The sequence below is a fragment of the Somniosus microcephalus genome, chromosome 30, assembly GCF_052327205.1.
Source record: "Somniosus microcephalus isolate GS21.2 chromosome 30, FLI_Smic_1.0, whole genome shotgun sequence".
NCBI classification, from domain to species: domain Eukaryota; kingdom Metazoa; phylum Chordata; class Chondrichthyes; order Squaliformes; family Somniosidae; genus Somniosus; species Somniosus microcephalus.
The window spans coordinates 14,895,333-14,912,765 of NC_141016.1; the positions used below are offsets into that span (position 1 = coordinate 14,895,333).

Here is a 17,433-nt window from a genome sequence, read left to right on the forward strand (position 1 = left end):
CCGGACGTCGAAGTAGGCAGGTCTAAAACCCAAAAGTTGTAGTCCCGCCTTCTTCCCGACAGCTTCAGGAAAATCGACCCCATTCAGAGACGATTCACTAGGTTAATTCCAGAGATGAGGGGGTTGACATATGAAGAAAGGTTGAGCAGGTTGGGCCTATACTCATTGGAATTTAGAAGAATGAGAGGTGAACTTATTGAAACATATAAGATACTGAGGGGGCTTGACAAGGTAGATGCAGAGAGGATGTTTCCCCTCGTGGGGAAATCTAGACCTCGGGGGCATAGTTTCAGAATAAAGGGTCGCCCTTTTAGAACTGAGATGAGGAGGAATTTCTTCTCTCAGAGGGTCGTAAATCTGTGGAATTCTCTGCCCCAGAGAGCTGTGGACGCTGGGTCATTTAATACATTTAAGGTGGAGATAGACAGATTTTTGCAAGATAAGGGAGTGAAGGGTTATGGGGAGCAGGCAGGGAAGTGGCTTTGAGCCCAAGATCAGCCATAATCTTCTTGAATGGCGGAGCAGGCTCGAGGGGCCAAGTGGCCTATTCCTGCTGTTCTTATAATCATAGACACAGAGCCATGTCCCATCAAAAAGAAAGAAAGACATGCATTTCTATAGCACCTTTCAACACCTCAGGACATCCCAAAACGCTTTACAGCCAATGAAGTACTTTTTTGAAGTGTAGTCACTGTTGTAATGTAGGAAATGCAGCAGCCGATTTGCGCACAGCAAGCTCCCACAAACAGCAATGTGATAATGGCTGGATAATTTGTTTTACTGATGTTGATTGAGGGATAAATATTGGCCCCAGGACTCCGGGGAGAACTCCCCCCCTCCTCCTCCTCTTCGAAATAGTGCCATGGGGATCTTTTACACCCACCCGAGAGAGCAGACGGCACTTCCAACAGAGTGCTGCACTCCCTCAGTACTGCACTGGAGTGTCAGCCTAGATTTCTATGCTCAGGTCTAGCGGAGTGGGACTTGAACCCACGACCTTCTGACTCAGAGGCCAGAGTGCTGCCCACTGAGCCACAGCTGACCGCAGTGCACTGTGCCGTGGTATTCCTGGCTGGGATTTTGGCCTCAGCAGTCAATTGGCGAGCCTGGCACAGATAAAATTAAATCCAATCAGCGATGCATTTCATAGGTTTTAAAGAGAAAATCTAAAAAAAGTCTCACGGAGCTCAATTAAAAAAAAAGAAGAGATCTGCAACATATTTTTAGAAAGGGTATTTTAGTTAACCCCGAGTCTTACACCAAAAAATGCAAGCCAAATCACCAATATGTTCAAACTTTGCAGAAAAGAACGACTTCATTGTGGGGTAATTGTTTAAAATGACAAAAACCTACCCTATCAAGATGTTAAGATCGGAAAGAGTGGAGAGAAGGTTGTAAAAAGCCTGTAGATTGTAAGGGAAGAATGAACTTGCAATTATGTAACACTTTTCTTATTCTCAGAACTTCAGAGACAATTCATTACTTTTTGAAGTGTCATAATGTAGCCAAACACGGCAGCTAGTTTGTACACAGTGAGGCCCCACAAGCAGCAAAGGAATAACTGACCAGATAAAGGCCTGTAATTTCCGATTGGAGGCTTCCTGCGTGCGGAGGCCTCCTATCGGAAAAAAAATCTACCAACTTACCCGAGGGCTCCCGAGGTCCGGACACTTCCGCTCCTGGGCCTCTCCACAGTCGAAATGCGCAGGGCCCACGTATCCCGGGGGGCGCAGGCGGTTCACAGCGTCCCTGGGATCACGCGGGCCATGGGGAGCCAATAGGAGAAGGGAATCTCCCTTCATACACTTGACAGATAGACCCGTCAAATAAATGAATGGAGATCACCCGAAAAACACAGTAAAACATTAAATAAATGTTTTAAAAAAAAATCACGTTTTTAAAATGAGTTAAAATTACAATAAATTAAATATTTTAAACATTTTTTGAAAGAAAAATTAAAGTTTTTTACGGGGCTAAAAATAAACTTATGTTTTTAATACTTTTTTCAACTCTTATGCTGGTAAAAGCAGGCCTTACGCCTGCTAAGATTTCTAAGGGTTTTCAGCGGGCGGAGGTTGTGCAGAAAGCGGAACTCTCCCCCGGCAGAGGCCCTTCTCCAGGGCAGGCGTCCGATCTGTCAAGAGCATTCCTGACAGATCGGAAATGCCGGTTTTCAGCGCATGCGCTTGGCGTGCCTGAAAGCGGCATTTCCGATGTCCCTACGGGTGTGTACACAGCGCGTACCCACCCGTAGGGATCGGAAAAATAACAGAGGTGTTAGCTGAGGGATAAAAGTTGGCCAGAGCACAAAAGGATCTTTTATGTCCACCTGGACAGGTTAACCTCTCATTTGAAAGATGACATCTCTGATAATACATCAATCACTCGCTACTGCAATGAACCATCAGCTTGGTCCTTGGAGTAGGGGCTTGAACCCAGAACCGCCTGACTTTGAGACAAGACTGTTCCCACTCAGTCAAGGTTACTTCGAACGTCCTCCTATTTTTAATTTTATTTCATGAATGTTATGCACAACGTTTGTCAAATGTACCTGGGTGAAACAGCACATTAGAACATTGTTCTTTCACCTCGGGCAAATAGATTTAAATCTAGGCCAGGACTGTTGGCGTTATTAGGAAGTCTTAAAAGGCCTCGCTGATGTAATGTGTCTCATGCTTTTAAAGGTTTGTCAAGTTTTTCAGGTCAGAAGCCACGTTCTTAGTGGGGCAGGTGTCCATGAGCCCCAAAAATTGCCCTTAAATTGGCATCAATAGCGGTGTTATTCAGTCAGACAGACCACAAGGGAGGGCTGATATGGAAATATCACACCGGCACAACAAAGGATGTGCTCATCGAAGGTTGGTCTCTTAGCACATTGTCAGGGTACAGTTGATTGCTTCCGTTGAAGTGCGAGTGCTTGACTCCAACAATGGAAAAATACTCATTCCCAGCACAAACATCCTTCACCTCAAGAAGAATTAAATTTACTCACGCCCTCAAAAAATCTAAAATATGTCGTGGACACAATTTGTTTCGGACTCAATATTCAAAGCATTTTTTTTCCCAAAAAATGAGCAGCAAAAGAGAATTTTCTGTCTAACCCACTTTTCCGTGCGTGCAATCAAGATGAAGTTTAAAAAAAAGGAACTAACAGGACTGGGTGATGCAGGATGATACTTCACGTAACGAAACTCACTACACACTTGGTTCGAGTATAAAGCAAGGCTTTAATCAACTTGTTTCAGAACATGGAGGTCTAGTTGTACTTCACTAGTTCCTTGTCTTACAAAATGTCCCTGACAAGCTGGGCCCACGCCCGAGTATTTATACTCCGTGGACGGCGCCACCAGCTGGCCGTCCAGTGTTATTTCATGAGTAGTTTCTTTATGATGATGAGATTTATAACAATATACTCTATGGCCATTCAGCACTGGGACCCAGGCTCAAATCCAGTCCAGGCTGATGGGATAAAAGTCAGCCTGTTGGCAGTAAAGGGTCCTGTATGAAATGAATTCAGGACAGTCTCAATCCAACTCCTGGTAGATATGGCCATCAGATCATAGCCAAGAACATAAATTGTCCCTAACTGGAACTCATGGCAATTTTTTCCATTTAGGTGGGAAATGGACAAATGTCACACTACTGCAACAGAGAGTGCTTTTCTGAGGTTAAGATTGAGTATTGTTGGGAGAGGGTGGAGGTTCTACTCTGTGCTTAATTAACTTGTCTGCATGGTGTGGCCTGAAATGCAAGTGTCCCATTTCCCAGCACCAGCATCCCTCAACCTTGAGCACAACATTTTTGCAAAAAGGAAATATAATTGTCCTTAAAAAATAAAAGGGGGGCGAGAGGAGTGGCGTTGAAGAGCACAGTATATTTTGTAGTCATCACCGTGCATTCTTGGTGAACAACCTTCAGGAATGGTTCAAGGACAGTCAAACATTACACACCAAAGAGTGACTGAAGGAGGAGGGGAGGGGGGAAAGCTCCTAAACACATCAGCTTTGGCTCCCAGACATCAAAGTACCCTACCCACAGAGAATAGGAATTGTTGATCACGTTTTTTTTTAATAGCCTTTATGCAATGCCTATGTTTGAGTGAATGCACAGATTATAAATACGCATGGAAATCAGTGGATTTGGAATTAATGCAAGTATGGTACGGCTAATGAGATGTGCATAGGTTTGACATATTACACAAACATTAGGGATGTCTCCAAAGGTTCTGGATCCCAAAGGTCCTACAGCAATATGGAAATTCTAGTGAAGCCTCCAGAGGGTCCGGGTTCCCAAAGGTTCTATGGTACTATGGTAACCTTAGCAAGGCATTTGAAGGTTTCTGAGTTTTCCAAAGGGTCCACAGCACTCTAGAATCAGCAGGGACGTCTCTCAATGGTTCAGATACCCAAAAGTTTGACTGTGCTATGGGAATGTTGGCAAGGCCGCTAAAGGCACTTGCACGGAAGAGGTGAAAATGCTTGTTGGAAAGATAGTGTTGTCCAGAGGTATGCTGTGCAAGGCTGCACAGTGTTAACAAGACTTAATGGGTTAAAGAGTTAAAACATCAACATTCTACTGTGAAATATGATTAAATCAGTGAAGAATTTGCAGTGGTGTTAATTTCCTGTCACTGGACCACTGTGTAGTGAATAAAATCCCAGGAATCAGAGCAAGAAAACATTCCATTTTTTTTCCCTCCAAGACTGATTGAAAGTGATTGACTAGCAGCTCAGACACAGCTCGAATGTTTGGCTTGCTGCCAGAACCCTTCATGCTCTCCTCTGACCCTGTCAGCACTAAGTTGGAGGTGATGGATTGAGCTTGGATGTGGCCTTGAAACCGTATAGCTCCTGACAGGGTGAGAAATCGTGAGGTTGAAGACGGGCTGCGATTCTCCCCTGCCTGATCCGCTCAGCTCCAAGTGGAAATGTGCACCCAGGTTTGCTCGCGATGCCGTGTTAAGTGGGGACAGCTGAACTTCAGGAAATGTTAGTCTGGGGGTGGCTGCGATGGTGACTGAACTGCTTTAACAGGATGTGAGTGGGACGTGAGTAGAGGGGAATACCTGCCTCCACTGAGCCTCGTGGTCATTAATCTACTGGCCATATGAGCAGACACATTTTTACCTCTTACCATCAATACTATAGTGGCTAATAGACGCCATTGCCTCTTTTGTCACGCACAGAGGTGGCTTGTGAGAGCCAGCACTCTTTATATTGTCCATTTCAGAATTTATTTTCTTTCTTAAAGAATATCCTTTTCCATGTTTGCGGGGTGGGGGGGGTGGAGTTGGATTGTCCTACAGGGACAAGTTGAGTAGACTAGGCCTATTCCCTAGAATTTAGAAGAATGCTCATTGAAACATAAAATTCTTAAGAGGCTTGGCAGGGTAGGTGCAGGGAGGATGTTTCCCCTGGCTGGGGAGTCTAGAACTTGGGGGTCACAGTCTCAGAATAAGGGGACTGAGATGAGGAGAAATTTCTTCACTCAGAGGGTGGTGAATCTTTGGAATTCTCTACCCAAGAGGGCTGTGGAGGCTCAGTCATTGAGTATATTTAAGACAGATATCGACAGATTTTTGGATATTAAGGGAATCAAGGGATATTGGGATAGTGCAGGAAAGCGGAGTTGAGGTAGAAGATCAGCCATGATCTTATTGAATGGTGGAGCAGGCTCGAAGGGCCGACTCCTGCTCCTATTTCTTATGTTCTTATCTTATGTTCAATTTCTGATCTGTTCTGTTAGTTGATGTCAGAGTCAGCGTGCCACCAATGGCCTTCAGGCTGGGGGAGGGCGAGGGTGGGGGGAAGAAAATGATTCCTGTTGGATGTGTAGACATGAGGAGGGTTGATTCCTGCAATCACTACATGTAGTTAAATTGTTTTGAACATGTTTTATGATTTCATGAAAAATACCAAATCTTCCCACGTTTTTAATGATGCTGCTACGCAGAGCCAAGTGGAGGAAATCATCCCCATAGCTGAGGTCAACATCAAGCTTGGCTGTGATGCACTGCTAGATCAAATAGTCTCACTGGCACTCGAAGAATGGCCACTTAGGGGGGGGGGGAAGAGAAATTAAATAATGTTACCAACAGTGTCGAATACTCCTGAACCTAATAACAGCAGAGTGGACCACGCAGATTCTGTATCTCTGGTACTGTTTTGGGGAAATGGAGCGTGCCTGTCTTGTAATCTTTTACATAGCACGTCAAACTCCTGAGCTTAAATGTCAGCTCACAGGAGGAGCTCACACCAAACAAGCCGAGTTCACTGAATGCTTGCAGTAAGCTAGGTTGAGACGGTGTGAGGCTGTAAAACCGCTACAAGGTGATGTTAATTTTCAGCAAGCTTCTCACATGCCAAGTTCTCGGTAAGATTGTCCAAGATAACCCAGAAGGCTAAAAAAAAAACGTTAACATAAGCTGTGGTTTGAAGGCTCTTATACTGTGAGGAACATTGAAATAATACCTGAAACCAAACAACATCTGAGATAACAGTGATAATCTGCAGCGGATTTGGATTCCAGCTGACTGCTTTGAAAGATTTTTCTTGCCAAAGAGCATGAAAAAAAGAAAGACTTGCATTTATGTAGCGCCTTTCACGACCACCGGACGTCCCAAAGCGCTTTATAGCCAATGAAGTGCTTTGCGAAGCGTAGTCACTGTTGTAATGTAGGAAACGCAGCAGCCAATTTGCGCACAGCAAGCTCCCACAAACAGCAATGTGATGATGACCAGATAATCTGTTTCAGTGATGTTGGTTGAGGAATAAATATTGGCCCAGAACCGGGGAGAACTCCCCTGCTCTTCTTTGAAATAATGCCATGGGATCTTTTACATCCACCTGAGAGAGTAGACAGGGCCTCAGTTTTATGTCTCATCTGAAAGACGGCACCTCTGACAGTGCAGCACTCCCTCAGCACCGCACTGGAGTGTCAGCCTAGATTTTTGTGCTCAAGTCTCTGGAGTGGGACTTGAACCCACAACCTTCTGACTGAGAGGCGAGAGTGCTGCCCACTGAGCCCCGGTTAACAAAAATCACATACAAAGAAGATGGACAAAGGAAAAATGGTGTCATGGGAGGAGGGGAGAGAAAAAGTGGGTGCCACGTGTTGGGTTTAATGACAGGGCAACCTGAGTGAGCTTGAGAACCTTTTTCTTCTTCCAGTCTGGTCAGCTTCTTATAATCAAAATCGCAATAGTGCAAAAATGCGTGCATTTTTGTAGTACACTTCCTATTGATAGGACCTTGACGTTTCAGTCCATTTCCCAGCTAGAATGGAGCTGGAGTCGATTTCCGGTTAAAGGTATGCTAGCGGGGCTTCTCAGGTAGCTGCGGGAGGTGGGGAAGGTTCCAGGTTGGACCATTTCGGTGCCAAGTTAGCGGATTTCAGTGGGGTTGACTGGACGAGGGCTGCAATTGGCCTTGGCGCTCCTGGGTTAGGGCAGTGAAATACATCAGTCAACATCTCCACTCCTCAGCACTGTCCAATGTCACCTGCTCGAAAGGTACATCGGGTTGGACTCAGCTGCAATCCCTACTGACTGCTTTGTAAGACTCAGTCCCGTGCCAAGTGGTGTATTTACACAGCTTTCGAGTTTCCATTGCAGTGTGGGCTTGTGACTCGTATACCCATGATAGTTACCCAAGAGCCTTGGTTAGCTGCTTCAACCATTTACGTAGAATTACACAAAATATACGGCACAGAAACAGGCCATTCGGCCCAACCAGTCATTTATGCTCCACTCAAGCCTCCTCCCGTCTTTCCTCATCTCACTCTATCAGCGTAACCCTCTATTCCCTTCTCCCTCATATGCTTGTCTAGCTTCCCCTTAAATGCATCTATACTCCTCGTCTCAACCACCCCCTGTGGCAGCGAGTTCCACATTCTCACCACTCTCTGGGTAAAGAAGTTTCTTCTGAATTCCCAATTGGATTTCTTGGTGATGATCCTATATTGATGGCCTCTCGTTTTGCTCTTTCCCACAAGTGGAAACACACACTGTGTGTCTGCTCTATCGAAACCGTTCATCATTTTAAAGACCTCTGTTAGTAGTTATAAAAGATAGTTGCTGTTTAAGCATTTCTGCCGTGGTTCTCCTGATCTCCCACCATAACTTTGGCGGATGTTCGGCAGAAACGGCTGATGTTACAGTGAGAGTTGGGGAGAGGCTGTGAAGGAATTCTACCCCCACAAATGTGTGTGTGTGGGGGCCGGGGGGGGGGGGGGGTCTGGGGGCAGTTTCATTATACCCAATAAAACAGGCATTTGTTGACAAAAATTACCATGGGATTTAAAGGGCTGGATTTTATCAATGGAGCCCAGCGGGCTCAGGTGATGTCACAGATTGACATTTCATCTGTCAAGAGGTTTTGACAGATGAAATATCAGCGTTTGACAGCTGTTTGAAGCTGTCAAACACTGACAATCTGTACTCCAAGTTAATTCCTTCCTCTCAGGATGATTTAGAGATCTCTCCAGAACAGAAAGCTGAATGCTGCCACTTTTGACAGCTCGCGGCCATTCTGCTTTCTGTGCCGGTGAGGGACTCCCGAGACCTGAAGGAAGGAAGGCTGTAAAGGTAAGTAAAGGTTAGTAAAACTTCTTTAAACACTTTACACACACCAAACACACTTACCTCTGCACTCATGCACCCATCACTCACCTGAACTCCAGACATTTCGAACCCTCCAAGCCCTTCAGCCCGACGCCCCGCCTCGCTAACTTGGCATGGTTTGGAGCCACCGGGAAGCCCACACTTCAGGAATAAAAATAGGGATTAGGCTAAAAACTGCCTGTTAACTACCTGTTAACAGGCAGTTAATTGGCACTAATCCCCTTCCCGCCTCAGGGAGGTGGGTCCCAGCACAGGTCGGGTATCTGCCTCCTTTCAAACTGGCATGGAGGCGGGTTGGGGGCAGGATGGGTTCGTGCCCCCCCGATTTCGAGATTTTAACCCCCCACACGCCTCCAATCCCGCCTCCACGGCCCAATGAAAATCCTGCCCAAAGTGCACTGCCCCGAGTTGCCCCAGAATGCTGCTGGGCATGGGTCGTCTGGCCATTTCAATGTCATCTTTCGGATGAGATCTTAAACCGAGGCCCCGTCTGCCCTCACGGGTGGACTTAAAAGATCCCGCGGCACTATTTCGAAGAAGAGCAGGGGAATTCTTCCCCCCACGCCCCCCCCCCCCCCCCCCGGTATCCTGGCCAATATTTATCCCTCAACCAACATCACTAAAACAGATTATTTGGTCGTTATCACATTACTGTTTTTGGGAGCTTGCTGTGCGCAAATTGGCTGTCGCGTTTCCTGCATTACAACAGTGACTACACTTCAAAAAGTGCTTCATTGGCTGTAAAGCGCTTTGGGATGTCCTGAGGCCGTGAAAGGCGCTATAGAAATGCACGTTCTTTCTTTCTTTACCATGTGATACCGTGTCCCGTTGAATGTATAGCCCCATTGCTTAGATGTCAGAGGTTCTGGTGCATTACAGAAAGCCATTGTTTCGAAGCATTACCAGCTGGTGATGCATGCACTGTACTTCAATCCCAGTCCACGACATAATGAAGCTCACGAGAATGTCTGAAGATGATACGACCGCATGCGAGTGAAAATTCGGAAAGACCCACGGGTTAAGAGAGTTTCTTTGCAGAGGAGTTATTTAACAATAGCTGTATGATTGTACGGTTCTGTTTTTAGCTTTCCTCTTGATAGTTGAAGCTTCATTACCGGTGTTATTTCATTGATAAGTCTATCATGTGTGTCAGAAAAGCTTGAAGGATTACATCCTAGGGTTTACCAGCAACACCTTTGGGAGGTCTGAAACAAAATTAGTTTATCCCACTTCTTGGAGTCTTGCTTGGTGGTTACAGAGGGTGTGAACACGTCACAGCTCTGGGACAGAGAGCGAAAGAGAGAGAGGGAAGGGGGGCAGGGATGAGAGCGAAAGAGAGAGTGAAAGGGGCACAGAGAAAGAGAGATACTAAACTCCATTAAGCACTGAATGCCTATAGGGTGCAGCCCTAATACTGTGACTTCCACACTGTATTTTACTGGCAGGCAATCCTTATGGAGAAATGTGATGGTGCAACATGTTGGGTATAAATGGTCAAGATCAGCATTTTTAACTGTCACCATCCACATCGTTAACCTGTTTATTTTAAAAGGCTCATTTAAACAACAGGCGGAGAAATGTCGTACAGACGTGCTTATTCACCAACAATAATCCAAAAGCTACTTAACGCTAAAAATCCAGGTCATTCCCCGCCTGCCCCTGACCTGTCAAGGGGTCAGGGACAGCAATAATGAGCCAGTTTTGTCTTGTGAATGTAGAAAGCGTGTGTTAGTGTTATAAGAGGTTTCAGTTCAAAAATTAACTCGGTGTACCTGGGGTTAGATTCCCAATAAAAGGAATTGGATCTCATAAGGTTGTATTAAAGTCCCAATAACTGCTTTTACTTTCATATATTTAGAATATAGAATCTTAGAATAGTACAGCACAGAAGGAGGCCATTCGGCCCATCAAACTCTTTCGAAGAGCAATCCCGTTAGTCCCACTCCCCCGCTCTTTCCCCATATCCCTGCAATTTTTTCTCCTTCAGTTATTTATCCAATTCCCTTTTGAAGGCTACTATTGAATCTGTATCCACCACCTAATATCTAATACAAAAAGAAAATACTGCAGATGCTGGAAATCTGAAATAAAAACAGAAAATGCTGGAGAAACTCAGCGAGTCAGGCAGCATCTGTGAAGAGAGAAACAGAGTTAATGTTTCAGGTCGATGACCTTTCATCAGAACTGCTAATCTATAATAATTTCAAGATAAATTAATTGAAAGTAGACTTCAATATCCCATAAAATGAATGGGTGGATCTATGTTTTAATCACCTGGGGGGTTAAGCATCACCGAGGCAGAGTGCAGAATGGAAAACTAGATGGGGTGGATCACACGTGGTAACAGAATCCACCTGAATTTCCTTCCACTGAAAGAAAACCTAGCAGGCTCTGCGAGGGATGTGCAATGCTCCCCATCGGATTTTATTTTCTTCCGCTGTGCCCAGGTGATGCTTGCCGTCCTGAAGTGTCAAAAATCAACATTTTCTGGAGAAAATCAATTTTGTGCCTCCAGCACTTGCATCTCCCATCAGTATTCCACCATTCCTACAAACTGTGCTTTGTATACATTTCCCAAGCAATAAGAAAAAGGAATGCTTGATACCCGACGTCCCACTGCACTTCCAGTCTAACTCCTGGTAAACAGGCCGGTATTCAGGCTGTTTTTTAAACTGTAATTTTTATACTGGTCAGTCTTTGCTGCTGTTTCTGATGGCCGTGTATTATATGATTGTACAGAACCAGGCAGTAGAGTTAACAACAAAGTCATGAGGGAAGTTTAGGAAAATGTCCAAACCCTTCCTTTATCAAGTTATCCTATTCCTCCATTACCCCTGGTCTCCAAGGAATACAGTCTGGAGGCCAAACCAGTGACTCCTTCCAGGCCTCCATCAATAACTTTGAAACCAGTTGCCACTCGGCAATGAGGTTCCCTCTAAATTTTTTCTGCCCTTCCTGTTGGGAAGCCTCTGGCCTCCTCACAGCAGATATCAGAAGCCAAGCATCAAAGGGGCATATCAACCATGGACCTGTGCTTGGCTACTTGCAGACTGTCGCCTGCATCCCAACACTGCCGCTGTGTTACTTGTAGACTATTCATAGAAACATAGAAAAATAGGAGTAGGAGTAGGCCTTTCGGCCCTTCGAGCCTGCTCCACCATTCAATATGATCATGGCTGATCCTCTATCTCAATACCATATTCCCACTCTCTCCCCATACCCCTTGATGCTTTTTGTGTCTAGAAATCTATATCTCCTTCTTAAATATATTCAGTGACTTGGCCTCCACAGCCTTCTGTGGTAGAGAATTCCATAGGTTCACCACCCTCTGAGTGAAGAAATTTCTCCTCATCTCAGTCCTAAATGTCCTACCCCGTATCCTGAGACTGTGACCCCTCGTTCTAGAGCTCCCAGCCAGGGGAACCATCCTCCCTGCATCCAGTCTGTCTAGCCCTGTCAGAATTTTATACGTTTCAGTGAGATCCCCTCTCATTCTTCTAAACTCTAGTGAATACAGGCCTAGTCGACCCAATCTCTCCTCGTACGACAGCCCTGCCATCCCAGGAATCAGTCTGGTGAACCTTCGCTTGCATCTCAACGCTTGCCACTTGCAGACTCTCCCTGTGCTGTACCATTTGTAGACGCCCCTAATTGCTCGCACTGTGTTGTACCATTTGTAGACTCTCCCCTTTATCCCAAACTGTGCTGTAGCATTCATAGACTCTTCCAAACGCAATCACTTGCTTGTACCATTTGTCGACTCTCCCTTGCAAGCGAACTCTGTGCTGCGCTACTTGTGCTCTCCCTGCTCCCCAGCACTCCGCTGTGCCGCGTGCAGACTCTTCCCTGTACCTGTAGTGACTCATTTAAATAAGAGCTGACTATACTTGGAGAACACAGTTTCGATGAGAGTCAAAACCTTTGACTGGAAAAAGAGTTGAGAGTTGAACCGATGAGTCACTCCTACTGGAAAAGGGGAATCTTGTGCCATTCCTAAAGAACAAATGGGAGCTATTACTGGTTGAAAGTGTGTGAAAGATGGTACTAACCCCTGTTATTTATTATTGGAAATTTTCTTTGTGTTCAAATTAATTATCTCTGTAGCGCTCGTCATGAAAAATTACAAGATTCTAGTTGAGAGGTGTTAGAAAAGCAACATATATATTTTACTGCTTTGTCTCCCCCTTCATGAGTTCACACCAAATAAACATTGTCATAAAGCTGGTGACGTCAGCGCCTGAGAAAGCAACAGCGAATCGGGAGAAAGGCTCTGGTTAGATTTCAAACAGCAGAATGGTTCGCCTCTTTGAGAGGACTGGCTGTCCTGTACGGCTCCCCCAAATGTACATGATGTAGAACACATTCAAAACTGTGTTCTTCAAATTTCTCATCCTCAGCATTGTTTGGGAGAATTAAGTAGGGCACATATTTCAACTCACTGGGCTCCTGAAATACACCATAAATCAAGAACCCCTGTCACATTATGATTTTTGGTGTTGACATCCTTCATTACTCAAAAGGTTTTTGGTTGCTGTAGGGTTCCTTTGACAACAAGTGCTGTATTTAAGAAACCTAACTGAAGCTGATGCCATCTATTTAAACGCACTATCTTCTGACACCAAGTTGCTTTATCATTGAGAAACGGAGACGAAGAGGCCAAGGCCCATATTGCACGGCAGCCTCAAGTTTGAAAAGAGCAGGAGGTAAAAAGGAAACTCGTGATTAGGAATCTAGATTGCAGCAGTAGGAGTTAAGAAGTCACACAGTTTGAGGTCCTGGGTGAGAATGAGTAGAAGACTGTGCAATGAGTCTTGATTTCACCACTGCTGATGCAGGGAGGAGGAGAAAAGTGTAGGGTGGCTTGTTTGGGTCTTAGGAGGAACCAGAGGAAAGGCAAAGGAACAATGGGGGGAAAATTCGGTATCGCCCCATTTGGGGCGCCATTATTGGCCGTGCGCAAAGTTTAGCGCCTGGCGCTAATTATCGCCTCTGACAGCAAACTTGGCTTTTATCGCCCCTGGAGGTGATTGGAGCGCTAAATCAGGCGCTTCACACCTGTCTTAAGGCACAAAGGCCGAGGAGCGAGGCGCTACCTCAGAGCGCTGGCAAAGCAAGGAAGAGCAAATCAAAATAAACCTGCAAAGTGCTGCTCAGTACCCAAAACTCCTTCACACAGCGTTGAATCTCTCCAGAAGTCTCTCTCTCTCTCTCTCTCAAAATGCGTGGTGCAAAAATGTCACCGACAAAAAAAGGCAGGAAGCGGTCGCCTTTAAATAGTGCTCCCCCAGTCCCTTTCTGACTGCAGAACACTCCCCTCAATCTGTCATTGTTAGCGGCAGGCGGTAAGGCAGGGGGCGCCACTCTGGGGCGCTACCGGGGCGTTGCGCACTCGACTGACGTCACAATCTGCCGGCGCAGGAGATCGTGGCGGTAGTGTTTAGCGCCGCCGCAAAATGTCTAGTTAATTCCGTGAGCAGCACAAACATCGCCGCGCCCGGGCGCCAGTTGCTTTGCGCCCCATTAGCGCCCTCTTAAGGTGCTAACGGGAGGTGCAAACAACTGAATTTTTCCCCCAATGACTGTTATCCCATTGAAACATATAAGATTCTGAGGCAGATTGACAGGGTAGATGCTGAGAGGTTGTTTCCCCTGGCTGGAGAATCTAGAACTAGGGGACATAGTCTCAGGATAAGGGGTCGGCCATTTAGGACTGTGATGAGGAGAAATTTCTTCACTCAGAGGGCGGTGAATCTTTGGAATTCTCTACCCCAGAGGGCTGTGGAGGCTCAGTCATTGAGTATATTCAAGGCAGAGATCGATAGATTTTTGGATATTAAGGGAATCAAGAGATAGGGGGATAGTGCGGGAAGGTGATAGTTGAGTTAGAAGATCAGCCACGATCTTACTGAATGGTGGAGCAGGCTCGAGGGACCGTATGGCCTACTCCTGCTCCTATATCTTATGTTGCGGTATTGATTGAAAAAAGAGAAAGTCATGATATGCAAGTAATCTCCTTTCTTTACTCTCATACTTAGCTACACCATGCATCAAAGCTATCAGCCCCAGTGAAGGATGGACTACCGGGGGTGCCATGGTCATCATTATCGGGGACAATTTTTTCGACGGACTGCAGGTTCTATTTGGCACCATGCTTGTTTGGAGTGAGGTAGGTTACCATTGGAGCAGCAAATCTTCGCCTGCTACTAGATTTTGACAGCGCTCGATAGAACTCAGTGGAAGAGAGCTCAGGCAGGGTGGATACAGGGCGGCGGCTGAAGTTGAAAATTACCTGCGTATTCCTTTTAATGGCCTACAATTCTGTTTCAGCTCCCATTATCCTAACTCATGATGCAGTCTGCCAGCCGTCATCGGGACTTTCAAAGACCGTCGGGCAATAACCGGGCTCCCTATTGGTAAAGGCACTGCCTGGTGTGGAACTGAGCCACACCAGTCAAGAGAATCGCGAGGCTCGATCCCAGCTCTATGCTGAGTTAGCTGAAATCAGCGAGAAAAACACACGGGGGGGCTCCAGTTGGTTGAGGAGGGTGGGGGGGGGGAAAGGTCAGCCAGCGATCCCACTCCTGATTGATGCTCAGTGACCCCTGTTGGAAAACGAGTGTGCCTGGACATCAGGGAAGAACGAGACTGGGCCCAACGTGATGCATCTCACTGTCGAATAGCCAGCTACTCACTCCCCGGGCCTCACACAAGAAAAATAGCCCATTGGGTGAGGTACAGGAGGTCTTTTATTTTTAAATTCATTCATGCGATGTGGGCATCGCTGGCAAGGCCAGCGTTTATTGCCCACCCCAATTGGCCCTTGAGAAGGGGGCGGTGAGCCACCTTATACAACTGAGTAGCTTGACCCTTTTCAGAGGCGGTTAAAAGTCAACCACATTGCAGTGGGCCTGGAGTCACATACCGGCCAGACCGGGTAAGGGCAGCAGATTTCCTTCCCTAAAGGACATTAGTGAACCAGATGGGTTTTTACGACAATCCAGTAGTTTCATGGTTACCATTACTGACCCTAGCTTTTTATTCCAGATTTATTTAATTAACTGAATTTAAATTCCCCAGCTGCCCTGGTGGGATTTGAACTTGCGTCTCCGGGTCATCAGTCCAGGCCTCTGAATTACTAATACAATAGCAAAATACTGCGGATGCTGGAAATCTGAAATAACAACAGAGAATGCTGGAAACACTCAGCAGGCCAGGCAGCATCCAAGGAGAGAGAAACAGGAGTTAAAGTTTCAGGTTCTGACGAAGGGTCATCGACCCGAAATGTTAACTCTGTTTCTCTCTCTCCGCGATGCTGCCTGACCCGCTGAGCGTTTCCAGCATTTTCTGTTGTTATTCCTCTGAATTACTAGTCCAGTAACAGAACCACTTCGCTACCATCTGCCGGGGCCCACGGGACTGTACCCCAGTGAAAAGGCAGTGGAGGAGGGGAAAATATTTTAATGAAGCAATGGAATCATTTTCTAGCGCAGAAGTTGAAAGGGAAAATTGGCAGTGCCTAACTTGGCACACAGTACAAGGGAAGAGAGTTGGGACGGTCATGAAGATTATCGAAGAAGAAGACAAAAAGGCCTGAAGAAACCAGGCAGAGAGAAATCAGTCTGTTGAAGGGGGAAACATGAGTTGGGGGGGGAGGGGGGTGGCTGTTAATAACTTTAAATTAGAATCTTTTTTAATTGCTGTGAACGTTTCTCATCTATTCTGTAATGATTAACACAAGGATCACACGCAGCAAAGTTGGGTTTTGAAAGGGCTGGAGGCGGGCTGTGGATAGCTTGTATTCAAACCCAAACGCTTTTCCCTTCTCGTGCCTTTCAGCTGATTACTCCCCATGCCATCCGAGTGCAGACTCCTCCGCGACACATCCCGGGAGTAGTGGAAGTCACACTGTCCTACAAGTCCAAACAGTTTTGCAAAGGCGCCCCTGGAAGATTCATCTACACAGGTGGGTTGGCTTCTCGTCGTGTTCAAAGGACGCTCACAAAAAAACGGTCAGGGGATTTGGGTGGTGTGGTGGGATGAATGCCTGTGGGACTGGAGGAATGGTTTTGAAAGTCTCCTCTGCCCGCTGGCTGCGTGGGTAGCCTCAGTCCAATTGTCCCACAACCCAAAACAACCCTTAATTCAGCACTAATGGACATTATATTGACAATGTGGTTCAAAGTCCACAGGGTGGCTGGTGTGGGAAATTGAGAAATGCCACAATAGTGCAATAGGGGATTGCTTTTCTGAGATTTGGGCTGTCGGATACTGATGGGAGTAGAGGGAGCGTTATTCTCCTCCATGTGTGCTATAATTGATTAAGGAGGGCTTGATGCCAATACTGGGTGTCTGAAAACTGGAAGGAATTCCTAATCCTGGTATTTTTACACAAAATGAGGTGCTACCATCACCATTCCTCGCACCAACATCAGTGAATGGGTGTTGCATACAAGCAAAAACAACTTGCATTTATATAGCGCCTTTAACGTAGTAAAACATCCCAAGGGGTGTTGTAAAACAAAATTTGACACCGAGCCACATAAGGAGATATTAGGGCAGATGAGGTAGGTTTTGAGCTGTCTTTTGTCTCCACTGTCCTATTACCATCTCGTCTGGTTTTGAATACCTCTTAATGTCTCTTTACTTCTTTTGTTCTATCGCAGTCCTGCCTTCGATCTATTTCATTTCCTTTCCGGTTTTGAAAAAGGGTTCGACCCGAAACGTCGACTCTAATTTCTCTCCACGGATGTTGCCTGGCCTGCTGAGTTTTTCCAGCATTTTCTGTTGTTATTTAGGTTTTAAGGAGTGTCTTA

The 17,433-nt window shown here is 46.0% G+C and overlaps 1 protein-coding gene across 7 annotated transcripts in view; it reads left to right on the plus strand.

Annotated features, from left to right (window-relative positions):
• LOC147097931 (transcription factor COE2) overlaps positions 1–17,433 on the plus strand; it is a 362,047-nt gene that overhangs the window by 280,305 nt on the left and 64,309 nt on the right. For all 7 annotated transcript variants that reach the window (XM_085971014.1, XM_085971015.1, XM_085971013.1 and 4 more), the window contains 2 exons: positions 14,656–14,786; positions 16,457–16,583. In XM_085971014.1, the coding sequence (XP_085827140.1) occupies positions 14,656–14,786; positions 16,457–16,583 (258 nt within the window). The remainder of the gene's footprint in view (positions 1–14,655; positions 14,787–16,456; positions 16,584–17,433) is intronic.